This window comes from Mastacembelus armatus, chromosome 21 (genome assembly GCF_900324485.2).
Source record: "Mastacembelus armatus chromosome 21, fMasArm1.2, whole genome shotgun sequence".
In the NCBI taxonomy this organism is placed as follows: Eukaryota; Metazoa; Chordata; class Actinopteri; order Synbranchiformes; family Mastacembelidae; genus Mastacembelus; species Mastacembelus armatus.
Genome location: NC_046653.1, coordinates 10254585 through 10282542, shown reverse-complemented (window position 1 = coordinate 10282542; position 27958 = coordinate 10254585). Strand labels below are relative to the sequence as shown.

The 27958-nt window shown below is 38.5% G+C and overlaps 1 protein-coding gene across 6 annotated transcripts; it reads left to right on the top strand.

The window, feature by feature from the left end:
• Positions 1-76: 76 nt before the first annotated feature.
• On the top strand, positions 77-27958 carry lims2 (LIM and senescent cell antigen-like domains 2). 6 transcript variants are annotated; one of them, XM_026295293.1, is made up of 11 exons: positions 77-214; positions 17581-17740; positions 19399-19465; positions 19612-19732; positions 20971-21120; positions 21756-21906; positions 23451-23543; positions 24131-24179; positions 24423-24498; positions 24943-25137; positions 26103-27958. In XM_026295293.1, exons 1-10 carry the CDS (start codon positions 186-188, stop codon positions 25091-25093), a joined length of 1047 nt encoding a protein of 348 aa, XP_026151078.1. In that variant the 5' UTR covers positions 77-185; the 3' UTR covers positions 25094-25137; positions 26103-27958. The 6 variants fall into 6 exon arrangements, with proteins under 6 accessions (XP_026151078.1, XP_026151079.1, XP_026151077.1 ...); XM_026295294.1 differs by lacking the exon at positions 77-214 and adding an exon at positions 3759-3866; XM_026295292.1 differs by lacking the exon at positions 77-214 and adding an exon at positions 6343-6813.

The window sequence follows — 27958 nt, the reverse complement described above, 5'->3', positions numbered from 1 at the left end:
CTGCGTTAGTTGTGTGTTGACGGTTGTTGGACAGAGGCGAGGCTTGTTTTCGCCATTGCCCGCTGTGTGTGTCTGCGCGCGCGCGCGTCAAAGTCTGGGCTGGCTAACGTCACAGACTTCACAACATCTGGACGTCTGCGGCTCAAAGCAGAAAGAGGACGTCAGGCCGTGGAGACAGCGCCGTGATGCTCGGAATAACTGAGATGACAAACGGGTAAGGCAGAAGTTTAAAAGTGTTTTCCTTGTAAAGACAGATGTCTGAAAACTGAGGAAGTTGACAGTTTGACGCCGTAAGAACTGAGAAAACGTAGTCCGCAGTATGTCCCGTGCTCTCATGGGCCGGAGAAACTTTCATTTAGGCGCAGAAAAGCCTTTTAAAACCTGAAAATAATGTCGGTTTTCCCGTAAACACATAGTTTGTGTGCAGCGGAGAACAAGTTAGTTAGTTAGTTAGCTAGCTAGTTAGCTAACGTTACACACTAACAGTTCATTTCTCTGGAAAACTACAGTCTCAGCTTGGCCGCTGGAAAAGCTGAAGCTGCTCGCCGTCGTTACCGCCCTGCACCCTAATAATGATGGGAGCTGGAAAACTCTCTCTAGAGTTCAGATGCTCTTGAAATCGTGCTGTTTATCTATCGCTATTATGCTATTTATTAGTTTGTGCCATTTATCTGGTGTGTGCTGCTGTGGCTGCCCAGTTGGACTATCAGTAAGTGCAATGACAGAAGCTCTGAGTGGAGTTTGTTGGAAACCCTTTGTTGGTTTATTTTAGCTAAAGAGATCGGTCTCTTGCTTTTAAATTGCTCTCAGGTATGAATTATTGGCCTTGGAATAATGTAAATTTTTTATGGTGCTAGCAATACAACAAACCTAGCCTGGAGCACAGTTTTTAGCCTTAGCACAGAGAAATATCAGCAACAGATGAGATAGCTAAGCTAAGCTAATAGACCTCACTGTCCCTCTCTAATCTGTTTAATCCTCGTCATTTACCCTTGTGATAGAAGTTGCACCATCTAGTTAACAGGAACACTTTTTTATCTGACACATGCCAAAGCTCTTTTAAGGTTTCTGTCAAGTACTGTACTCAGGTTACTTGTTTATTAATTATCTCACTGAATGGGTCTTGTCAGTACAGGCTTTAACAAGAGCTGTTAACAAACGAGAGGAATCTCAGTTCTAAAAAGTCATTTTTAGTCTGTAGTTAGTCTCTCTGCTTTCCCCTCAGACTGAATTACCCTTTTGTTTCACTCCATTCATTCATTTGAATCTCTGAGCTGATCTGGGATGTGGTATGCTGGGTAGTAATTCAGAGGTCTGAAATGAGGGTAGTTTGATGAACTGATGTCAAGTAACAAAAGGGGGCTCTGCTCAGAAAATACAGCACACTGTAGGCAATTGGAAGATAAAATCTCAGATTCTGCTCTGATTAAACAATGCCATTGATTGCCTTTGTGCAGACATCTGGAAGTGCAACTGCACCTAAACCTGATAGGTTGATACTGGTTCTGTTTTTTACTCAACCACAGCTGTCAATAACTCCAGTTGTATTGCAGCATTTGCTTCCACCAATATAAGTAATTATTAAGCAGTCAGTTTACCCAAAATGGTAAAAACCTTTCACGCTAGATTATTTTCCATAGTCACACTTCTGAAATAAAACAAATATTCTGTTTTCAAAAAATGTAGCTTGGAAGGACAATGTCACTTTACAGACAAGTTGATATACAGCATTTTCAAGCTGCCCTCACACATTAGACAGAAATGATACTCATAAAGTAGCATTGAGAATGATATTTTAAAAAAGGAAAGAGGATGTTTCTTCATTTTGTGCACATCAGTCTCCTCCCTGCACAGGAATGTCAATGCACACTCACTGGACAGTAGTTATTGCTTTGCTAACCACTTCCTGGACATTTATTCCCTGGAGACTGCTGTTCAGAGCAGTATTTTTTCCACTGGTGAGAATGCTACTGTGATCACAACTGAGTTAATTATGTCCTGAGGTGAATCTGGCTTTTATGAAGCACTCTGGAAACTAAAAGCTGTAATAGTGCAAGTCTTTTAAAAGCCTGAGGTTTGCTGCATTCCCAATGCATTACATTTTATCTCATTCCACATTGTGTTGATACAACTAGAGCTTAGATGAATACCCCAGTCTCCAGTGTGGACTTGTCCTTGTTTGGAAGAGCAGTGAACTTGTGTGCTGTAGGGTTTGGACTGTGTGTGTGTGCTAAATTGATATATGCGATGTGAGGGAATGTGAAACCCACACATACTGTTGCTTACTCAAAATAAATGGACTTTGTGACTTTTAACATGAGTAACAGTTGATTTTTATGTAGTTCAGCTTCATTGGAGTATTTGGATGTCACATTATATTAATGTTTTACAAGCACAACAAGGGCCAACCAGAACTCTGCCATTAAATGCATTTATTTTTGAGGCAGGTCCAGGAAGCCCTATGTTAGTATAAAAAATAGCTATTTTTTTATATATAGTTTTTCTTTTACAACTGTTAGCAAAGTTGTCCTTGTAACTGAAGCATTGCTTAAAAGTCCTCAGCCGTTGTTGTAATGGCAGTAAACTAATAGCCTGCTGCAGCAGTATGTATTCTCTTGTTTGTGCTGGTAGCATGGTTTTCTTCATAGAATATTGTATGCAGTATGTGTTTAATACAGTAGTGATAGATAATTGCCTGATAAATGCAGAAGGAAGTATGGAACAACAGGATGGGCAAAGGTCTTCTAACTCTTACATTAGTTCCTCACTGGTTGTTTGTGTGTGTGTGTCTTTGTGTCTGTGTGTCTGTGTGTCTGTGTGTGTCTGTGTCTGTGTGTCTGTGTCTGTGTGTCTGTGTGTGTCTGTGTGTCTGTGTGCATTATGTGTATACATAGGTGCAAATAATTGCATCTGAATGAAGACTTTTTGTCACAGTTAGGACATTTAGCCAGTCACTTTTTCAGACTTCTGTTTGAGGGTTAAGACTTAGGGGTTAGAATTAGGTTTAGTTTAGGGTTAGGGTACGGGTTTGAGTTAGGAATTTAGTTGTGGTGGTCAGAGTAAGGGTTTAGGGAATGTATTGTCTGACTTTCCTAATAAAGATAACAATATGAGTTTGTGTGTGTGTACTGTAAAGAGACTTTAAAATAGTCATATTATGCAATTATTTTTAGTTGTCAAAAAGTTATCAGTTCAAAATAGCAGCTGCTTCAGTCTGTAGTGTTATGCTGGTTTATTCACAGAAAATATGTACACATTTCTGAAATCATTTATGCTAATGTTAATATAGTTTTGCCCACATTCTCAATGATGTGATTCCCACTTTTCTACCAGTACATTCTGTATGTCAGTGATTAAGTGTGATATTAGGAATAGGTTATGTTTGTATCCACAAACTTCCAGTCAGTGTGACCACTGGGTTTCATCTCCTTTCACCTTCTCTGTAGAATGTGGAGTAGCACTTAACATGACAGGTCTATGAGAACTACTTTTTACCCATTCACTCTGGCCATTGAAGGCATCCAGCACCTTCTCACACCTCCTTACTCATTCCTCCCCTTTCTCTACACTGACACACTCTCACCCTCCTTATGGACAGGCCGACAAATAAAGGCCTAAACCTCACACGTATGACAAGAGGTTTATGTACTGGTTTTATGTCTAACCTTATCAAACACATACTGGCACATAGGCACAAGTAGACACAACCATTCACACCCTTCTATAGACACACAAATACACACACCGCAGCAACGAGGAAGTGATGTGGCCATGCAGACTAAGATAAAAAGCAGGGTGTTTGCAGTGACAGCACAGGGACTTTAGCAGCAACTAAAATATCCTTACCAGTCTGACACATAGCATTGGTAAGATAAGTCTGTTTTATTTTTGCAACTATTTTCATTGTGTATGTAATTGTACCAGCAATTACGCTCTATTGCTTGCTTCATGTTATATAGATAATCCATGGTATGGTTTTAGAGCAATACCTATCTGTCTAGAACTCTAACTAGAAATATTGTATTGTGTATTTTTTTTCTGAAAAAGGCATTGCTATTGTGTTTTTAGTTTTTTTCTTTATACTTTCTTTACTTAGATTCACATTCATTTTAATTTAATGACAAATAGTTCCTATGTAGAGTATGCCAGGAGATATATAATAGATTTTCAGTTTTTAAAATGTTTGACATATTGCTGATTTCAGGTGTCCAACAAAGAGCAATTTCATGGTTGAATAAATAAAAGCATTTCCATCATTACAGCACTGTAGGTTTGCAGCGATGAGATTAAAGTTGATAGAAGCTGTAGTACAAGTGTTACCCACACAGTGGCAGTGCTCTCTCATGGTAAAGATGTTCATGTAGAGTCTGGAACTCCTAGAAAATGTCTTCTCTGTTTCTGCCGGATGGGCGTGTGTGATTATGAGTCTGTGTCTGCTTCCAGCACAATTATACCACCACAGAACTTTGCCTACATGCAACAACAATCCAAAACACAGCAGCAGCTTTTAAATTTCACAGTTGTCATTATGCCATCATCACTTTAAGTCAGTTTGAAATGTAAGGCTGATTACATAATGTGAAGATTCTTGGTTTAGAAATTTTGAAGTAGTGCACATGCCAAATGGACTGAATTCAAAGTTACGTCATCTAAGTCAAATATGATGATTGCACTTTTAAAGCTTAAGGCAGAATGATTCATCGTGACATACTCAGACATGTCAGCCAGTGCTACTGTGACTGCTTCAGCTGCTTCAGGAAGGGAAGCTGAAAATTAAGGTCAACATTCACATTTTATGTTTCTGTGTGCTTGTGTGTGTGTCTTCGTCAAACCCGTGTGGAATGCTGAACAGGTCAGGACAGGCCGATTATGGTGTGAACTCTTCACCAGACACATAAATCTCTGTACCTATCAAGAAGTCAGTCAGTCAGTCATTAGCCCGTCCATTCATATTTTTAACACATTCACATGTTCCACATATCTATAATGACAGGTACAGATACTGACTGAAGGGTATGTACAGAATGACAGTTTACCTAAAGAAAGCAGTCTGTCAAATTTACAGCTGTCACAATAATGATACTGAGTGGCAGTCATTTTGGAAAATGGTTAGCGGTTCACAGAGACCTGTGTTTATCTGAAATGCTTTACACTTTGCTGTACTACAGTTTGCACATTCTGTTTTACAATGCTACAGCTTGTGCCTCATTTACATCTGTTTTTCCTTTAGCTGCTTGTTGGCTTTGCTCATTTGGTTCCGTGTCCTCTGACCAATCCTGTCCCTGCTCTGACGGCGTCACAGCCTCTTGTTTTCAATTAAACATGTCCAACAGGCAGATATGGACTCCATCTGAAAATATGCATCTGCTCTCTTCTGTATCTTTTGGAGAGGAGCGCTTGTTCCCACATAGCATTTGGATGAATTATTCATAGATTGACATTTTTCCGTTTCTCAGTAGTTTGTTGTTTGTTTCTGCTATGAAATAACCTCACAGTTTATAACTGAAGAGAAGCAATGGAGAAGCTTTCCTAAACAAGCCGCTCATCTGAATTAAATGATTACTAATCCCTGTGCTAATCAGTATCTTTTGTGTTCAAAATACTGTTGTTATGCCTGGTCTGGGTGAGACTGCTTTTTATCCATACACTGGACATCAGGTTATTGTGTGCTTAATATGGCTGGTTGCTCAAAAGATTTATCTAAGCAGGACTTACTCACAGTAATTGAGTCATTTTTGTTAAACTACTTTATACCCTTAATTTAGTGTAGCTTGACCGGTTCTCTCAGTAATAATTCTGCCATTATTGGGTCATCACTCATATATTGTGATAATGTGCTGATGCATATGTTGTATAAATGCTTAATAGATGGGACTTTATGTATATTTAACATTTATTTTTCTTAATTTTCATTTAGTATTTAGTGTAATTTCAATGTATTCATAATTGTTTTAATAGGCCAATTCATTCCAGGCTAATATTATCTTGTACATATTTAGTGGTATGGTTTTTGTTCTCTTTTTTTTTTTAAGTTTAAATTGTGAAATATCCTGTATCAGCACATACTTGTCACAGTTCTTTAATTCACAAAAATTAAGGTCATATGGCAAGAATGTGCTTGAAAGTACTGGCTGATAAGTTGTTGTAACATTTCTGTTTTTTGTTTTTTTATCTCAAATGTTCAGTATCAGTCATATAGTGCTGGCCTCATGTTTCCCCAGTAGGCTGATTGGTGACTTCTATGCTACATAACCAGTTATCAGTACTAACAGCTTGCTATTGTATGTGCAGTATGTGGTAATTAATTTGTGTGGGCAGGGAGAATAGGCTTCCTTTTTCTTTTCAATTGTTTGTACCCTCTCAAATAGAGGTCGGAGGCAAATAGAGACAGCGGGGGCAATTAAGGCCAGAAAAGAGCCTTATCTCTCTTGTTTTCCTTTGCTCTGATGCATTGCCCCTCTACCTGATGTGTAGAAGGGGGAGGAGAAACAAGAAGCAGTTGATAGGTGTGCAGGCTGTGAGACCACACCTCTGTATGTGTCCTTCCTCAAGGGTGTCAGCCCTGGAGGTGTGTTGGAGAGAGAGAATAGGAACAGACCCTTTTGTAGGCATCAAACGTTAACACACACATATTCTTCAGTGTATCACTGTTTCTGTGGACTGAGTGTTTCCCAGCAGACAAGCGGTAGGGAGGGAGAGAGGCAAAAGGGAGATGAACTCTTTGAGACTGAAAGAGTTGTCAAACTCAGACTTGTACAGACGGAGGCAGGATAGACCAGATAGCTATGGAAGCGTGGCTCGGGACAGCCTCAGGTGAGTCTACCTTTGTGAACTTTTAAGTCTTTTAAATTTTTGTTGAGAAATATTTGAGAAAATTGTTATTTGTGTTGGTATTTGCTTTTTACTGTATGTTGTATGTTGACTGTGTCAAGGATATCCTGTATGACTGTATGTTAGTCATTTGTGCAAAGTGTTCCAAATATCATCCTTCTATTGGTTTTCTGTAGCAACACACATAAATAGTCGAGATCGAAACATTGTTTCCACATTAGCTGTTTATGAAACCGTTGTGAGTATTATTGTTTTTTGTCATCACTTTTCCCATTTCTCAAAAAAAATGTTTGTGGAGGTGTTTGGCCAGATAATACTGGAGTCATTTCTTAATTTCCAAGCTCTCCAGTCGTCCTGAGAAGTTCCATTTATTTTCAGTATAAATGTTGACCTTTTTAATGTGTATTGTGGTCTCTTGTGGTGGTCTTTTTAGTGTCACATGCATTTACAAGGATAGATAAGGTGAGATGTGGTGGTGTATTTGATCAGTAAATATTGCATCTGTGGCTGAATTCCTCTCAGCTATGTGACCCAGAGCAGCAGATCTTTGCATATTGTTGTTACTAAACATTAATATCAGTTTTCAACAAACATCTTTGTCTCTCTTGCTCTCTTTCTCTGTGTCAATGCATTTTTATTGTCCTTGTGTGTCTGTGTGTGTCTCTGTTCCTGAAGTGATTAGAGGAATGCAGCAATGTGAGGAATGTGGACAGAAAGAGGGAGCTCTCTCTTCAGAGGTGTCCCCAGTCAAACCACAAACACTTCTTTACTTGTTTTGTAGCCCTCCCCCTTCCTACACAATGCCAAAATAGTTTTTTTTTCCTTTTACAATGTACAGTCTAGCATGGTGATTTGTAGTTGTTAAACTGGCTGTTATCCTAAGCAGGATATTTGCACTATGAATCATTTAATGAAAATAAAACCTTTGGAGAGAGGAGATAATTTATAACTGGGCAGGTACGCTGGGTTGAGCAAGCAAATCCCCAGACTCATCTGTCACATTTCGATTCACTGTCAGATAATTGTTTGAGGAATATGGATTACTTGCAGGAAGTAAACATGTACTGGAGGATAAATAGTATTATTCACTCCTCATTTTTCTGATTCTGATTCTGCAGTATTTGTATGACCAGGAAGAGTCTGTTTTTCTTTTAAAGTCATGTCAGTATGTGGCAAGACTGCATTAAACCAGAGAAAAGGAACTCTAGTTATATGGATTTTTTTTTTTTCAAGTATGAATAATGATAATGATTCAAGTATGGTGATTACAGACAAAACTATATTCTTTGCAGCATTTCTAGGTAAAATCATAAATTCAAACCACCTGAAAAGTGACTACACTATAATACTAAAGTCATAAAACCACCAGAAAATTCTGTCAGGAGATTTACTGCATGTAGTCCATTCTCATATTATATTATTAAACCATATCTAGAGCCATAAAGTGTCTGTAACAAGCGGTGGTGCTGACCCAAAGGGACACAGACCAACATTTCAGAGAAGTTTTGTTAATAAAGCATTAGATGTAACATATAAACATCAAGACTGTCATACACTGGGTTTTAAATAAATGTGTTAATTTAACATTTCACTTACAATACAGTGAAAGTGAAAAGTTAAGTGGTGGGACATGAAGGGCTTTGTGTGTCCAGACTGCCTTCTAGAGTTAAGTGGAACTGGATTCTTGGTAGTGCCAGAAAAATGGGTGTCTGGAACAAAAAGTCTATATCAAAGGAAGTGTTACTCATGGATTATGTTTACACAGTCAGTGAAAAAGTGTGTCACTGAGTGCTGTGTATGCATGTGTGTGCTAGTGTTAGCGTGCATGTACTCAGTGCTTTGCCAAAGAAAAAAATGATTTTTGCCCAAGCAGACCTCATGTCTGCGTTGCCATGGTTGCTGTTGACATAGTGTGTGTGTGTGTGTGTGTGTCTGTGTCTGTGTGTGCGTTAGCGTGTGAGAGCAGGGTGTGTTTGAGTTGTTCTCCAGCCAGAGGTTGCTTGTCGTGCCCTGGTTGAGAGAGTCAGGGCTTTTGTTTGGGTCTGAAATTTTCAAATATCTGCCACGCACAGAAGAGTAAGACGTGTTTTAAACAGAAGTGGTTTAACTGCAGGATTGTGTGTTCTAATGAAGGATTATGACTCAAAAATTATTAAAATTAGATTACATTTCCACCTGTCAATTATTTTAATGATTGATTAATCATGTGTTTATTTTCTAATTTAATTGGTTAAACATTTAGTTTATAAAATGTATAAAAGTAGCAAAAAAATGCCTTCGCCATTTCCTAAAGGGTGTCTTCAAATTGCTTGTTTAGTCCCATAGTTAAAAGATATTCAGTTTACTGTCACGTGACAAATGCTTCAAACCCTGCTGACGTCGGTCGTTTTTTTTTTCTGCATTTTTGCTTAAAAATTACTTTAATGATTCATTAATGATTCAGACTGAAATTTAGAGATTAATGACAAACTAATCAGAAAAATCCAAATTTAACAGCAACTGAGCACAAACTGATGAGAATGACTGTCGTAAAGATCAGGTAGTGTTCGAGTCCATGTGGCACCCACTGCAAACACTTTTTTTGGAGGTGTAGCATCACTTTAGGTGAAACTGTTAAAACCTTGAATAACCCTTCAATAGAATACGTTAGGTATTATTTTCTGTTTTTACTAACGTGTTGTTTTCTGAGTCTGATTTTAGATCAAGTAAATAATGACCAGGGCTTGTCTTCTCAGAAGGAGAATATAATAGACAAATGCCTGTCAATGTGTGTTATTGGCTTAAAAATCTACAACAAAGGGGACTCACCTAGAGTGTTGAGACTAACTGTATTAGGTTATCGGCACTGATCCAGTGCAAATAAATACTTTAATAGACACAGATAGATAGATTTCCTACTGGGTGACCTGCAATATTTATTAGGCATCACAGAGCAGCAAATCACTTCATATAGGCCAAAAATTCTCAGAATGATGGAGTAGATCTAAGAGCATTTTATCAACATTCTTAACATAGGAAATCATCTCCTACAACAATTCAGGAGAGCTCCAGAGGTGTCCTAACTGGTTGGGAGCCGCCAGGAGGTGGCGTTCAGGCAGAGACAAGCACACAGATTCTGTGGGAGGAGAGATATTATGCAAGCACTTAATGACACTGTCTAAAGCTACAAAACTCAAAAAACTAAAACATGTCACTTTAATGGCTACTCCACGACTCTGAGTATTGTAAAACTGTGACATCACACTTATTCTTAAGAGCTGGATTAGGAGGCTTTGTAAATAACGTTGAGGTCCTATTCTGAGGTAGGAGTGTCTTAGTCCCAAGGTAACTTTCATTGAAATATCTAGGAGTAATACTAACACACTTGATAAATACAGGCCCTGAACTTTTACTGTTAAAGGAACTCTCAAAATCCTGTCCTGTAGTGAGAACACAGCACAGACACTTTGTCTGCGACTGACAGTTGCTGTAGCCATTTTTAAGCTCAGGTTGACATTCATATCGGCACTCGCATTCTCTCTCTCTGGTGCTCTCTCTCTCTCTCTCGCTGTTAGGTTTTAAAAATATCTGCTCTTTTGCTGAAATGTCTGGTTACTGCTTTATGTGAACGTGTGAATTTTAAGAAATCTATTTAGTGTATTTTTAGAGGCTGGAAATACAATAAAGAGTACAGTAAGCACATCCAAGACTAACTCATATAGTGGGATCAGTCTGCACATTATGCAATCTTCAATATGCATATGTGTTACAATGAATGGAGCCTCCTTTACAAAGACAACCTTATATACCCTTTACACTAACCTTTTATAATATGATGTATTGACCAGATAAATGGCATATTTTTTGTGTAATGACCAAGTGTGAACCACAGTTAGTAGTCTCAATGGTCTCATTATACCATGTGAAGACCAAAAGTGACAAAAACTGAAGTGATATTCTCCCCTCTCTTTACCATCATCAGAAATCCCACTGACACTAGCTCACTGACTTAGCGGAGCCAGACTGAGAGGGACATCTAGTCATTCCATCAAGGTATCATAGCTTGAGACTTTCCACTATTAATCCTTTGGCCTTAGTCACTGATAATTTCGAAAATGGCCTAAACATTTCAGTGTTTGTCTAACAACATGCCATTAATAGACGTTGCCTCTAAAGAACAGCACAGTGAAGCACTGTATTACACTTGTTAATTAATACACAATGAAAAGCTTAATTATGTTGAAATTAGAACTAAATCAACAATGCACTTTGTCTTATTATTGTGGGCGCCAGCTGCATATTTGTTGACCTCTCCTTTTAGGGTGGAACTCTGCAACATGGCAAAGACCGTAATCGGGAGGAAAGATTACGTGTGTTTCCTGTTAAGCATCCACCCTCTGCCCATTGTACCCCAGTCATTCAACACTGGTTCCCAGTGGATGAGGCTCCCCCACAGAGCAGGGGGCTTTTGGAAAAGCTCTTTACTTGCTAAATGGTGCCTGGTGAAATGTTTGACTCATTATGTTGTTTCATACCTCAACTGTCACTTGCTAGAGACCAGGTAGTTGTAATACCTCGGGCCCAGTCTTAGAAACACATGCTGATATGATGCAATAAAAATCTTAATTAAATCAACTTTAAAAAAAACCAAATCAGATCATATCCAAATCAGCAGGTTGACGATTTAACTGGAAAAATGTGACTAAATAGTTAAGGACGTTATGTGCAGCTTGGCAGGTATGTCCAAAGGAGGCAGATTTGGCCCCTGCTATGTATACAAACTCTTTCACACACATACACAGACACAGAACAGCAGCTGCCAACACCTAGTTTGGACTTGAGGCTCCACTGGGTGTCTATTTGTAGAATGATGGAGTAATGTAGAAGCCTGCTATACTGAAGGTCTCAGAGACATGATTCAGCTGGGACACACACACACACACATACACAGTAGTTTTGAATTTTTATATATCTGTATGTATTCAGTGATTGCTTAGTTTTGCAGGGTGAACACAGCTGCAGTTCTCCAGAAGGAGTGTCAAAAGCTGAAGCATATTTCCGGCTCTGCCTTGATGTTGTCTTGATGGTTTGGGAAGCGGTCATTAATTTGAGATGCCAGTTGAGTTTAACCACACAGAGCTATCATTTACCGAGAGGAGACACAGATTAATGGGTTTGAAGGAATGCCTGAATTTCTAAGGGCAATAACATATTTTATAGTGGCTCTAGATAACTTCAGATATATATTTTAAACTGATGTTCACACTGTTCTCTCATGTGGAGGAGACCCTTTCCATGTTTCCGTTATGTCCTGAGTTTGAATGTCGCCAGGGCCATTTACTACCGAAAATAAGCAGTCTATAAATATTCTCTTGGCATTGTTTAGCAGCAAGGGGTTTAAATTATATTTGGAAATGGTGAACATGATTGTGAAGTGTGCAAAGATTTCATCTCAGCTAGTGTGGTCTTTTTGTGCTATCAACACCAAATGTGGTTTTGATTTTCTCACAAGCAAAACTTTTTTTTTTTTTTTTTTTTTTGTTGTTTTTTTTTTTCTGTGGAGTGTCATGCTATATAAGTAGGTGCACAAATTCACCTAGTGGGTGATAATGAAAGAAGGACTGCAAGCATGCAATTGAAATTTGTAGTGTAAACATTCTGCTTCAAGTTACCCCAGATGCAGAATCCAGGTTTTTCCAACCAGCATCACTTACACTGTAAAGACCTAATCTAACAAACTGCATTGCATCCCTCATAGATGGAAAACAACTCACAGCATCTGGGGTAGATTTCAGCTCCTTTGTGTTTATCGGAACATGCTGCTGTTGGATTTCTTGTGCTATGTGTTATGCAGTGATGTCCAAAATATGGCGCCATAAATGGTAACTTGTTATGTGTTATTTTCCTGTTGTATTGGTATTTCATTACGATTGCCTCTTCCGTTTGCTGTGCTACTTTCCCCACTTTGCGCAATACTGAATTGGAGCCACATTGTTATGTCTCCCAGATAGCAGATGTTTAACACACACACACACACATTTGTCTTGCTATTATTGACTATCAAAACTAAATAATCCTAAACCTAATCCTCCTTTTGACCTTAAAACTAAGTCATAAATTTCAAACAGACCTTGGATACCATTGTTGTGAAGATATTTGAACATTGTGAGGACAATATGGCCACGTTGAAATGTCTTCACAACAATGGCATCGAACTGGCATAAAAATTTGTTTATACAACTATGGAATGACACACACGCACACATAAAGACTGATAGGATGGGTAGATGATATATTGTAGATTATTAGGGATGTGTGTGTGTACGTGCATGCACCATGGCACCGTGACCTCTCCCTGGACAGGCCTCGGAGTGGGCTCTTTAATTTCAGTGACCTGCCCAGGAATAGATGGCAAGTGTCACAGTAGGGGAGACTGTGTGTGTGTGTGTGTGTGTGTGTGTGTGTTTGTGTGTGTGTAGAAGAACAGTCACATTGGGAGTGAGGGAAAGAGGGAGTGTGAGTATGTGATAGAATAAGTGTGTGTGAGAGAGAGAGAGAGAAAAGAGAGAGAGTCGATGTGGGAATGAGAGTGAGGGGGAGTATGACCATGAGAGAGAGGGTGTGTGTGAGAGAGAGGGAGAGTACTCCCAGCACAGTCTGAGCAGTGTTTCGGTCTCCTTCTTGCTATGTGGATTACAGGTCCCACTGCTTGCTAGATTCCCCTTACCATTACTGGAAATAGACACTGAAAGAGGATTCTAAGTGATGTGTTAGAAGTTTTGCAGTTACTTTAACACAGTCTTAGTTTTCCATTAATTCAAAGTGCTGTAATGAGTAAAGAGATGAAAGGTCGTGCTGTACCACCATCAATACCTGAGGATAGGGAAGCACTGGACCATGTTTCTCACGAGGAGATGAACGGATACCACCAGAGGCTTCAGGGTGAAGATGGGGGAGAGGCTGAGGTCCCAGTGTCCAAGTCTCAGAGGCGGAAGAGCGATGTCAAAGTCTATAAGGAGTTTTGTGATTTTTACGCCCGCTTGTAAGTACTTAGTCTAGAGGTTTATAGGACAGGAGCCAAAGTGTATAGATATGTGGATGCAGACAGATGTAGATTGACCTAAATCATATTGATTATGTTTTTGTTATGACTTCTTATTGTTCTTATTGGAGAAATCCTACTAGTTGGGTATAAAAAGATATTATTCTGCAGTTTGTAAAACCTGCCTCCTCTTTTTTCAAAGAGGTGGTGTATAAATGTATCATAGCATGATAGTTTAAGTGTTCATTGTATTTGTTAGTCTATCATTCTCTGGGACACACCTCCACTTTTTATTCGACTTTGTTGTGATTGGTGTTGATTTTTGTGATGTGATAAGGTACACATACACAGACATGGTATTAATGTGTATTCACTGAGCTTACAGCAATGTTACAAAATGTGAAGAACTCATATATTTTAGTAGTTGGGTTTTACCAGCCAGTCTAATTTCCTTAAGCTGCTGCAGGTGCCAGGTTTGTGCAGGGATAGCTCTAAGTGCTACAGGAGGGAGCACAGTGGATGAGCTATTTTTGCGTCAAGGGGGGGAGTTGTTATGAAAAGCAGAATACGCCAGCTGGTATTCCAAGTATGTGTGTGTGTGAAGGACAGGAAGACTAAATATACATAATGTTCTCCTGACTGATCTGATCTCATCACTGTAGTGATAACATGGATGTAGTCATCCACATGTGTGTGAAGGGGTATTGTGAAGCCATGAGGTTTTTATCTCTGAGTCGCCAGGCTGAGGATATAAATCAAAATTTAGGTTATGAAGGCAGAGGATTGAGATGGGAAGAGCAAGCAGCTGTCACCTTTGGAGTCAATATAGGATGAGTCCCTTCAGTAATGAAAACATTAAAGACCATATGTGACATCTGAAACTCAAAACCTGTCTCCAATGTGGATGGATATTACTGAAAATGGTCTGTGGCAGTATTCCTGACCGATATATTGTATTTTCGTCATCATTGCAATATAACATGCAATAAACACATCGCAAAAGACTGCCTGAAATACAATCAATAAGAAAAATCATCATCTGTCAGTTTTGTTGAAGAGACTGCAGGAACAGCTGACCCGATCATTTTTTGGGAATCTGGATGGTGGTGGGTATAAGGCATTTTGCAGCGACTGTAAGACCTTTACAGCATTACTTTTGCCTAAACCACATGGAAAACAATTGGTAGCTGGTGGGAAGCTGGTGAGGGATCATGCCCTCTTTACAATGCTAATGAGTACTTCAGTCTAATTGGTTTCACTGTGCGGTTTTCTTCTGTTTACTAGCTCTTTGAGTTACAGCAACAAGGACTGGGAGAATTGCATTGAGTTATTTTGTTTGAGTCCTACAACTGCTTATAGGCCCATACTTGAGGCACATAGGAGGGTGGAAATGCCAGAGGGACAAATCACTTCCTCCCACGAGTCCTCAGGACAGGGCAGGGCTGTCAGTGGAAGTGATATTAGCTGAGACAAGGTATATACAAATATATACTCAAATGGATGCTGTGTTTATTCATGCATATCTTTTGTTAATATGATGTGGAGTTTGGAGTAAAGCCAAAGAAATGAGAGGTGCTGAGCTGTGTGTCTGGAAGTTTTTGGAGTTGTTGATCTGTCTAAGTTCATATCAACACATGGCATCACGCCATAAAAATCTTACATGGGCCTGTGTGTATGTGTCTGTGTGTTGCCTGGATACACTTTGGTATTCTGACCTTTCAAACAAAGCAGGAATGGTCCCACCAGTCTCTCTCCATTTTAGTTTTTCTTTCTCGACATCTGTGTCTACTACTTAATCCCATTTGCTTGCAGTTTTTGCCTCAGGTATTAAACAGTGTTTTTATTGTGTGCATCAGTACTGGGACATTTGCTTGTGATTAAGCAGTTTGTTGCAGTTTTGTACAGAAATTTTCCACTGCTAGAGATGTTACTATACCACATTCATCCATACCCCATATTCCTAAAGTGGAGAAGCCACAATCTTGTTCTCAATATTCCCTGAAAGTATAAAAAACAAACTCGAAAATTAATCCTGAGCATGTTATAGACAAAGTTGACCATTCAGCCAGCTGTGAGCAGTGTTTAGATGATAGCATGACTTGCCTTCTGGTGAAATCTCAAACCTTGTCAACAACTATATAAAGTAGGTGTAAATATAAACTGACATCCGATTCTGCAGTTGAATGGCATATTTCTCACTGTAGATGTATTCACTCTAAAGGAGAATGTGGGAGAAATTTGACTAATTGTGTTCTGAGATTGAATTTCCAGTCAGATCAGAAGTGAAAACCAGTAATTATTGACCAACCATTAGTGTAGGTGTCAAGTGAATGAAGGGTTCCTGTTGTGAAGTGAAGCGCAGCCATGGCATATATTTTCCATCAATGAACTTTATTTTAAGCCAATTTAAAATTTTAAAGTTTGGGTTCATTTGTCTTTATTTCATATTTGTGTTTTGAAAAGCAAGTTGTGATGGTGAGCATAAAAAAGGCATAAATTTATAGAATAGAACTGTGGCAGGTTTTTGAGTGTAACCACATTTGTACTGCAGTTTCTGGCATCAGTACTTTCACCATAAAAATATTAGCCTGAGGCCCTGCCCTGTTGATATATTATACACGATCTGAATGCTTTTTACAAAAGGCCAGTATCAGCTTCATATGTCAAACTAACTATCCCACAGTTGTGTTTTTGAAACAGTCATTAGACTGACTGGTGTTTTTTATATAATATTCACCCATATCTGTGCATATCTATATCACTGACAGTGCTGAATTGAAGGGAACTTCAGCTTGTTTCTGGAAAGTTAGCATGCAGATTTCCCACCTCAGTGATGCACACACCCTGATAAGCAGAGCCAAAAGCAACCAAGATATTGTGTGTGTGCACGGGCATGTGTGCGCGTGGGTGGGTTTTTCTATGGTTGTGTGGACATGTTTTACTCTTATATCATTCTTGTGTGGACATTTTTGGCCTTATAGGGACATTTTGGCCAATCCTCCTAACTTCAAATGGTTTTTTGAGTGCTATGTTAAGACCTAGTTTTAGGGTTAGGGTTAGAATTAGGTTTAGGTTAGGGTTAGTGTCTAGGGAATGGATTATGTCTGAGTCTCCTCACAACTGTAGTGAGACGTGACTGTGTTTGTGCGCCTGCGTGTGTTTATGCATACTTAAATCATAGTTTCCTCACTTGCTCTCCTTTTTCACAGTAGACCTTCCAGTTGTTTTTAAGACAGGAGAAACATGGGATACTAGATGTTAATATATTGGTATTAGGTGTGTCCTGATACATACAGTGCATGGAAAATAATCAGATATTTTTAATTAAGTTGAAGAAATGTAGTAAATTAAATAGCCAGTATAGCAGAATATATTGTCTTATTAACAGACTAAAAAATGTAATATTTTAAGTGATGTCATGAAACACCACCCTGATATCTTGGTAGTACAAAAATCTGACATAATAAATTACTGTAAGCTAATATAATCATGCTGTTAACTTTCTCTGTTGAGACAATCAAGTATAACTTAGGCTCAAAAAGCAGATCGATTTATGTATTGTGATGGATGTAAAAATTTTGTTTTGCTTAAGTTTATCTTAATAGTAGAATATCACATTCACTGCTACCTTGCTTTCTTTTTTTACTTGTACGTATATATATATATATATTTTTTTTTTTTTTAATATTTTTTTGAGTGTGTGTTTTTTTTTTTTTTCTCCTTCTCAGCAACATGGCCAATGCTCTGGCCAATGCCATGTGTGAGCGCTGCAAGAGTGGCTTTGCTCCTGCAGAGAAGATAGTGAACAGCAATGGGGAACTGTACCATGAACAGTGCTTTGTGTGTGCCCAGTGTTTCCAGCAGTTCCCAGAGGGACTTTTCTATGAGGTAACACTTTGTCTTTACAAATGTATTTAGGCTAACCTTTATAATGCAGTGAATTATTATTATTATGTGATACCTGACAGGTTTAAACATACCTAGAGGCAACAGATTACAATAAACACAGGCATTGCAAATGATCTAGTTTTTTATAGTCAACCTGGATCAATAAAAAGTGCCCTGACTGGCTTTTACATGCCGTAAAACACTTAACATACAATACAAATCCTCCATTTGCTGCAAGCCAAAGTAAGAATTGTGTGGACAGAATAGGCGCAGACCTAACTTTCAACCTAAAAAACATCTAAAATGTTCATGATGGGTTAAGGAACTGACTTTCTCATTTCATAGGCAGATCCCTATTTATGCTTATTCTCTTAAATTAAAGAACTTAAACACATAGCTAAAAAGAACAAAGCCAAAGAAGATAGAGAGCAACCGTAATACAGCATTGAATTAATAGGCACCCGTTTCCAGTAAGCTGCTTACTCACCAGCATTGACACAAGGCCAGATGTCTCTCCAGCAGGCCCCAGAGAACCTGATTCTCTTAATCTTAGTCAATTTGCCAAAGAGTAGGTGTCTCCAGTGCATCAGTCAATACAATATAAAAGCCAAGTGTGGTCATCTTTAATCTTCTCTATAATTATTCTGCCACAAATAAACAGTTAAACTAAATACCCCCTCCCTCTTAACTGAACAGTAGTAACTTGCCAGTATTTGAAGTGGGAACATACTGTTGTTCAGTATGTAGTTTTAAATGGATAGAAAATCACGAAACTAGAACTAACTATATTACAGTGAAGGGAGAAATGTCAATATTTTGTTACAACACGATGCAGTCACAATAGGTACTTTTTGAGCATCAGTGGTATTTTATCACAAGATATTAAGTCTTTCAAAACTGAAAAGTAACATCTCTTCTATGAAGTGGTGTTCTCGTACAGCAAATAAAGCCATGGTGTACTGGTGGCTCTTGAAAAACCACTATGTTCATGCAGTGTAGTATCTAAGCAATATTGCACTGACTAATATCACATGGGGACTTGTGACATGCCATTTATATATTTAAGCCCATGTCCACATTATGTGCTGCACATTTGAAAACAGAATAAAATCTAAAATAAAGAAGGATGAACCATAACTTGCTAAATATAGTTATATATTAATAAAGCTTTTAGGTGTTTCTGTCTAATCACTGTCTCTAAAATGCAGCTTTATAATGTCAGTGTAGATTTAGATGGGATGAAAATCTTTCCTCCACTGTCTTCTCACTTTGCTTTGTCCTCCTCTCCTAGTACATCAGTCATTGTTGCTGAGTAACATTTCCCAGCTGTTGTCATTAAACTGTACGATCTACTTTATCCAGTTTGATATCAAACCGAACAGTTTAGCCTAAAGTGCCTCCATTTGCATTCACAAAATAGCAGAATGCCAACATTTCTGCATTTTTTTTTTTTTAATGAGGAATTTCATACTCTGAGTCATATTTTTAGCTGGGTACCTTTATGATTTTTGACATGGTCAACATAGTCTCTAGAATAACAATATTAGAAATAGTTTGTGTTTTTAGGATAATATTTAATATTAATAGGATTACTAATATAATAATATGTTGTTGTACAGTTTGGTGATTTACCTAATTCTGTACAAATTGTTTGACAGTTTGAAGGTAGGAAGTACTGTGAGCATGACTTCCAGATGCTGTTCGCACCCTGCTGCCACCAGTGTGGTAAGTATAAAAACTACAGTAAAACAGAATGAATACTGTCTGTCTTTTAATCATTCAGGGTCATGTGGGCTAACCTGTGTAGTCTGGAGTCCTATGTCCCCTAAAAAAGTAACATAAATGTGTTTTATTATGTGTTATTCTTTCAGGTGAATTCATCATTGGCCGTGTGATCAAGGCCATGAACAACAGTTGGCATCCAGACTGTTTCTGCTGTGATATCTGCCAGGCTGTGCTAGCCGATGTTGGATTTGTTAAGAATGCTGGAAGGTCAGTCACTCTACATTGAGCTACTCTGATTTCACTGGTGACATTTATATAATCATATCAGTCTTTGACTTTTGAGAGCTTGCTTTATCTAATAGCGATATTTCTACTACTGCTATGGATTTTTGCTTGGCTATAGCTCAAGATCATCTTCTCCTTGAACTCTCTTTGATGTATCCCGCTGAGGTGAAAGCTAGTATTAAGAGAGAGGTATACTTAGCTTGCTGTTCTGTACCAGGGTGTCCGCGGATCCTTAAAAAGTCTTAAAAAGTCTTAAATTCCATATTATAAAACTAAGGCCTTAATTAGCATTAAAATGTCTTAAATTCGCGTTTCAAAGGTCTTAAAATGAAATCTAACCGACCCCATAAGGAAGATTTTATTTGAAAGCCTTTCGCGTATTTGTTACGCAGAACGAAATAGGCGGAACCAACTAAAATACGCGTTTGAGGGGAGTTTACACATGCTTTCCGGCAGCTGCGTGAACTGCGGGAAAGTTTCAGCATTGGTCTTTTGCCATGGGTAAATGTACATTTAATGACAATTGGTTACAAAACCCTAATTTTGCGCCATGGTTAAGTCCAGTTAGTGGCAACGTGTTCGAGGTCCGGTGCAGGCTGTGCAAAAAAATGTAAAACTCGGAACAATGGGTATGAAAGCTTTGGAGACCCACATGCGGTGTGAATAAGACAAAGCGGCTGCAGAAACCTGTCGGAAAACACCTGGCATTTTATTTTCGTTTTACTCAATAAATCAAACGGTGTGTAAACAGTTTATATCAATAAACAGTGTATTATGGTAATTGGTTGTATTGTGGGATGTTTTATTTATTTCTACAAAATTGGTCTTAAATTTCATTCAGCGTGGTATTAAAAAGGTCTTAAAAAGTCTTAAATCTAGCTCTTAGAAACCTGCAGATACCCTGTGTACTATAAACTGTGAAGTTTAACTTTTGTTGATGAAAGCTGTAAAGTCTAAGATCAGGACGTGCTGCAAATAGGAATAGGACTTTTGGAGTATGATATCGAGCACTGCTGTTTAGTGTCTATCAGTGCATCATTTGTATCGCACAGGACAAATAGCTTTCACTGACATGACTGTACAAGTAAAGAACATACAATGGGAGATAAATGAATTGAATCAATACTTTATTGTTCTAATGTAGTTTATGAATTGAGTATCTAATCAAGGATCTCTTTCTATACTTCTCTTTTTATATTGTTGTTTGTCCCTGTCACCAGGCACCTGTGTCGTCCATGTCACAACAGAGAGAAAGCTCGGGGCCTTGGCAAGTACATCTGCCAGAAGTGTCACGCCATTATTGATGAGCAACCTCTGCTGTTCAAGAATGACCCCTACCACCCTGATCACTTCAACTGCACCAACTGCGGGTAAACATACACACTCGTACTTAGCCAGGTGTGTCAGTTTCATGAGTCGTTCAGAGCGTGAAGACGAGTGCCATCAGGTTGCATAGAGTTTTAAAAACACTTCATGTTCAGACACACAGATGGAACATTTTTAATTCCACACCAGGCTCAGACTTTGTTCATTTGTTATGCTCTCCTGTCTCAGCCAAGTTTTTGTGAATTTGATGCTCAAAAGGAATGGCTTGAATGTATTGAGATCACTCATGATTATCATTTTTATTTATTATTACATAAAAACTTGATACAGTTCTGATAAACTGATAAAATGTACTTACTGTGAAAATTTAATAGGCATAAAGCCAAATTAAAGTACAGTCTATGAAGATTTAGAACAATCCAGAACCAATCCAGCGTTTTTTAATTTGCCACAAAATGATGGACCAAAGACTTCATAGTGCTCTCTGGTGGACAGACTATGTAACTGTAATTGTATGAACAGAGCAGGAATGTCCATGCTGTAATCTGACTCAGCCAAATTGGCTAATGATATTTTATTATAATGTTATAATATCTTGAATTACATTGCATTACATGTTGGCATGTTCCGGACTCAAAACCCAGCTGATATATGGTTATTCTTCACTCTGTCTCTGCAGAAAGGAGCTTACTGCTGATGCCAGGGAGCTGAAGGGGGAGCTCTACTGCCTTCCCTGCCATGACAAGATGGGTGTCCCCATCTGCGGAGCCTGCAGGAGACCCATTGAGGGCCGTGTGGTCAATGCCATGGGCAAGCAGTGGCATGTGGAGGTATGATTTTTAAACTTAAATCCTTCTGGAAACAATCTAAGTTATTTTGACAGTAGCAGACCTTATACCTGAACTAGTTTCACACTCAAATTCAAGAAGATGAAATTAGACCAGTCCAGACAGGTAGATTTTAATTTAAGTATTGTCTGTGTTCTGAAATTATTATTAGTGCTTCCTGAATATACAGAAACAGTCTAATCACTAGATAAATACTTGTTACGGTCCTCAAATATTAAGCACATTATCTCTAAGCGCCCCAATGTTTGCAGTAATTAAGTAGTTTTCCTGCATAAATGCCATTTAAAACTGTGAAATTTGAGAAATTCATATTCATTTAAGCATATGCATCTACCACCATCTATTTTAAGTGTGATTTGTGTGACTTATACTTGTACCAGATTTGTCTCCACAGTTAGGTTTGGTTCCTCCACCTCCGACCTTATCTGAAGCCCATCTCTGTTATTTGTTTCTCTGGTGTCACACCACTGCCTGCTGCTTCTTCATCTTCTCTTGTCTTTCCATTTTTTCTGCCCATTTTCCTGCCTTCCCTCCAACACAAGTAGCATCATGTGTGCACTGTGTGTGAACGCCCATTTCAGGGCCACCCATTTTATGAGCGAGGTGGTCATGCCTATTGTGAGAGACACTTTGACATGGTGAGGAGAATGTGGCTTGTCCTGATGAGATGATGACTGCTGTGTCTCACTCCCTGGCTGGCTAGAATCTCTCAACCTTCATCTAAGGGTTACACTAATATGGAAGTTCACCAATTAGTCCTTTTTTTAAAAGCTCTCCATCTGTCTTCCACCACCTTGGTCCAGGCCATGAAACCTCAAAAGCTATGGGCTTTTACACTGTATCATATTTACTCAATGTACCTCTTATTAGTTCCTTTTTTAGCTCGGTATGTATAGAGCTCTATACTGAACTACTCATTATTTTATCTGGAATTCCATGTAACTCGTTTAATTAGTTTGTGTAACATGTTGATCCTGAAGGTAGAAGTAATGCACTGACATACCAGGGAACAAACAGGCTCTCTTTGTTTGCTTTGTTGAATAATATATAATCAGATATATTATATATATATATGTGAATTTTTTTATACTCCTAAAGAATAAAATTTTGGGGTGAAATTTTCATTTTGAGTATAATTTTAAAAAAAATAAAGAACTGCAAATATTACCTTTGCCATATTGGTGTAAACCTGCTCTGTTGTACTTATCCATGATGTCCTTTTACAGACACATTAGTGCTGTCATTGAGTTGGCTAAATTGCCTATTATTAAGAAAACTGTACAGTTCACTTTAAATTCTTCCATGCTCTTACCATGAATTGCTCACATCTTTTGAAATAATAGTGCACCCTCTAGAGGTCATTATTCTGTTGACCATCTCTACTCAACTGTGTTCAGTTTGGATGCAGTAACAGGACATCTGATCTGACCAGACTGTTCTGCTCCCTGTAAAACGGTCTGAAAGTGATAATATACTGACTAATTACTATCCTAACCATGTGTGCTTGGCCGTGGGTTTGTTTGCAGCATTTTGTGTGTGCTAAGTGTGAGAAACCCTTCCTGGGACACCGTCACTATGAACGCAAGGGCCTGGCCTACTGCGAAACACACTACAACCAGGTAATGCTCCACAGTATAAGGAATACTTATGTAGAAACACACGAATAGAAATAGAAACCTGCCTCTCTGTTTTTCCTGCCATGAAGTCTCTACTCATCTGGCTCCTTTTGCAGTATCATTAAAACAAGCTCAACTCTCAGTATCAAAGTCTACATAAGTAACAAACAGGTGCCACATTGGAAACTTTAATATATCTATTTAAAGTTACATGCAAACAGCACCGCATTTGTAATCCCCTTTCCAATCAAAGATTTTGTAATAATTTGTAATAATTAACATGAATACATTGTTGTGGTAATCCTCACATTGAAATGCAACTGCTGGCAGATATTTCAATAAAAATATTATATATCCATTCAAATTGTGTTTTGGGGTAGGCACTGTACTTTTAGGGTACTGCACTGAACTCTATTTCCAGGGAAGTTTGCCTCTCTCGCCTGTGTTTGTTTGCATGGGATCTGAGTGCAGTGTGTTATTTTAACCATGATGAAGGCTGCCTGTGCTACATTGTGTTGCATAATTTCATAACCCAGAAAATGTGTCACTGTAGTGCTGACCTTCTGTTTCTCTCTCCTCATCACACTCAGCTGTTTGGAGATGTTTGCTACCACTGCAATCGTGTTATTGAAGGAGATGGTGAGAAAACATAATTTATTGGGGGGGTTGGGGGAGTTAAGGCAGTCCATTCATTGTGCAGCCCTGTTACTATCAGTATTCATTAGAGCACTTTTTACCCTGGGCTTTTCTTTTACATCACATTGACTATATTTTGATTTAGTTTTTTTTATAAGTTCTTACTTGAAAATGAGTTTTAGATTACCTGTTTATGTATATGGTAGCAATCTGGATCAGTGTCTCATGTGACTGTATTTTTTTCAGTGGTGTCTGCCCTTAACAAGGCTTGGTGTGTGAACTGTTTTGCCTGCTCTACCTGCAACACCAAACTCACCCTTAAGTAAGTAATCCACTGAGTCTAAGAGACACACTGAAACGTTAATACGGTATTAATTATATTTTCTAAAGACGTCTAAGCACTTGCATGTGAACTGGCCAATTTTTCTCTGCTGCTTGCCATTCTGGGATTTTCTGCTGCTGTTAAGTGTCGGTCTTCAGTTCTGTTCACTTCTGACTTTCTAACCTGTCTCTTTTGACCTTGTGTTTCTGTGGGCTTATCTTTCCACCTCTCCCCCATTTTGTTGTCCTTTTGCATGTGTCTCTGCTGTCTCTTCTCTTTTTATCTCATCTACTCCTCTCCTGTCCCTTCTCATCCTTCTGCTGCTTTTCTCTATTTTTTCTTTCTCAATGTCTTTCTTCTCCTCCTCCTCCTCAACTCCCCTTCCTCTTCTCTGGAACCTCTTTCACAACTCTTGGCCTCTCTCCTTCCTCCCTGCTCTGTCAGGGACAAGTTTGTGGAGGTGGACCTGAAGCCTGTGTGTAAGCACTGCTACGAACGCCTGCCAGACGACATGAAACGACAGCTAGCCAAACGCGAGCGAGACTCAAAAGAGAAGAAGAAGAAATTTTTGCCCAAGTTACCCATGTGTCTGTGATCCTCTCTTTATCCTTTTTCCTCATTTCCACTGTTCTGCTTTTGGTCAGTTTCCATCTTTCTTCCTTTATGTTTTTATTCTTGTGCTGTTTCGTTGTCATCATATTTTAACATGTTCTGTTCCACTTTTTTTCTCATGTTCCTCATGTCATTATACTTTTTTTTCATTCTAGCCAAAGTATGAAAGCAGAGATTAGGTAGATGAATATGTGCTGACTGAACATACAGTATTTGAGTGACCTAACACTGGAAGTGTTTCAATACGTGACTGCTTCTCAGCCAGAAACACTACCCAGGATTAAGACTGGGGCTCCTGTAACCTTTGCTATGCAAACAGGAAAATCAGCCACATGGTGAAGGGAAGGCTTTGTTTCTCAGATCTCCCAGTCTGTCTGGGCAACAAGGGTAAAGGCTAAATCACTTCCGACAGCTTTCTGGCCCCAACTGTGCTAGTGCCGAGGTTTACCACTGGGTTTACTACATGCTCTGATCCCGCCAATCTGCTTTGGGAGGGTTCGTCGTCCAGGGGCAGCTGTAGGGAAATGTTTAGACACTTATACACTAATACAAAAAAAAAATCAGAAGACACTCAGTGGACATACTGTACCCCTTGATTGGGTATTTTGTTAAATCAGACTGAGAATAGTCACGTAGAAATAGACAAGAAATGCTAAACCTTCATTGACTATTAAAAAAACGTATGCTGTTCAGCAAGATTTTTTTCCCACTGTTCTAGACAACTTGAAGAGTTTTATAGAACAAAGGCGATACAATAGGGAAATACAGCTCCCTGCAGTTAGTGGTGACAACTGTAACTGAAAATGCCTATTTAAAATATTTATTTTTGATCACTGATCACCATCTTCATTGTTTTAAGTTTGTTTTCTATGGCACATTCATGTCAATGTGTATGTATTGTTGTAGTATATAGTGGTTATTTGTATGATATGTATGATTGTCCTATATTGCAGCTAACATCCAGCCTGTAACTGTTCGTCTTTCTTTCATAGGAACAAGTTTGTAGAGTTTGATATGAAGCCAGTGTGTAAGAAGTGCTATGAGAAGTTCCCTCTGGAGCTGAAGAAGAGACTGAAGAAGCTGTCTGAAGCTGTTGCACGGAAGTAAGCACACAGTCCAGACACAGGATGGAGACAAAGAAAAATGAGAACATGAGATGGCCATGCACGGAAGGAGTCACATTTCCAGAATTGATAATTGTTTGAGATTAAATTCATGCGTTTTATATCACTGGTATTTTAAAATTGTGTTGGCTAGTTTATTGAAACACTTCAGTTTTCTTCCACTTACAGCGGCAAAGCACTTGTGATCATTTCATAAGCCTAAAACTGACAGACCGGTCAGCAGCCAGATTATTGGTCAGTCACTCAGTAGGTTTAACTTTAACTTGCCTCAACCTGGCTCAAATACAGCCTTATATATGTTTCATATACTTGCCTTATTTCCTCATAAAATGTGTGTGTACGCGCCCGTGTGTGTGCGTGTGTGTCTGTATGTCACCATAAACACATGACAATGTTCCTATATTCAATAATGAGCTTTAAGAGAACACAGAAACATGGGAATAGTATGACTTAAAGCAGCATTGACAAGTTGTTTGCCAAGTTTTCTCATGATGCCAAAAAATCTGCTCTGCTTGACTGCCAGTAGGTTACAGATACTCTTGTATAGAATTAACCTAATTCAATACAAAGCTCATAAATGCCTTTGTATTGAATTTGAGTACATCTGCAAACTTCATTATTTACTGTATTTTTAATGTGTATTTTCTTTAATAATATAGAAAATGTGTTTGTGTTAAGCTTTATAAAGATAAAATTTGTATTTACAACAACAGTTTATTGACATCATACTGTAGCCGTCTTAATGGAGGATATATGCCGTGTTTGACTCAACAATCACCTACAGTATGTTGGACAGCCTTATTAAATGGTATGTATTTTATGTGTGAAACTTTTTATGCACTCTCTCTTTATACTCTCTATGCAAAGTGGTATTTGCACTGAGTTACTTGTTTATTAGGTTCACTTGCCCAATATAAAATGATCCAATGTAACAGCCCTGAAAAAAATGCCAATAATGTTTTAACTGCATTTACAGTAAATACATGAGGGTGACAGAATATTAGAAACAATTTAAAATTTACAATAGCGATGAAGCTACACCACTGACATACTGTCAACTAATAGTAACATTACAAGCTTCACAGTGACAGGATTTATTGCATGGTAACTGGTAACTGTGTCTGTGACAACATGATTGCCTGTGGCATGTGCACAAACCGGATGTGGGAGTGGATGTTAGAACATATGTCTCTGTTATCTGTAATCCAGAGAAAGTGATCCTCTTAAGGAGGTGTACCAGCTTCCTCAGGGCTCAAACCCTCTTAGGCAAAAAATACCAACTGTTGTGAATGAGAAAGAATAATTTCTGTTTTCAAAACGTTTTACTCATGCAGTATTTGATCATAGAAAGCTTATGTTTTATGTAGTATTTTAATAGGAAAACACATTCCACTATTTTATGGAAATGAAATTCCTGTGTTAGTGTTGTGAATTTCCCTATCCCACAATGTGTCTGATATGTCATGCAGAAGTAAAGCTATCCACTGGAAAGTCTGTTGTGAAGCAGAACTCCAGCTCCACTAAAAATAGTCCAGTGGATAGTTTTATTTGATATCTTACTACCTGGGTGACGGAAATGAGTCTAGTGCTCTTATACTGTACTTGCTTGTTCAGAGGCAATATTTCTCCATGTAAACACACCAAAGTGCATGTTCTACACCTGGAAATGTAATTTGTCATTATATTAAGTCAGCTCATCTAAATAAACATGTATGTCAGTGCTA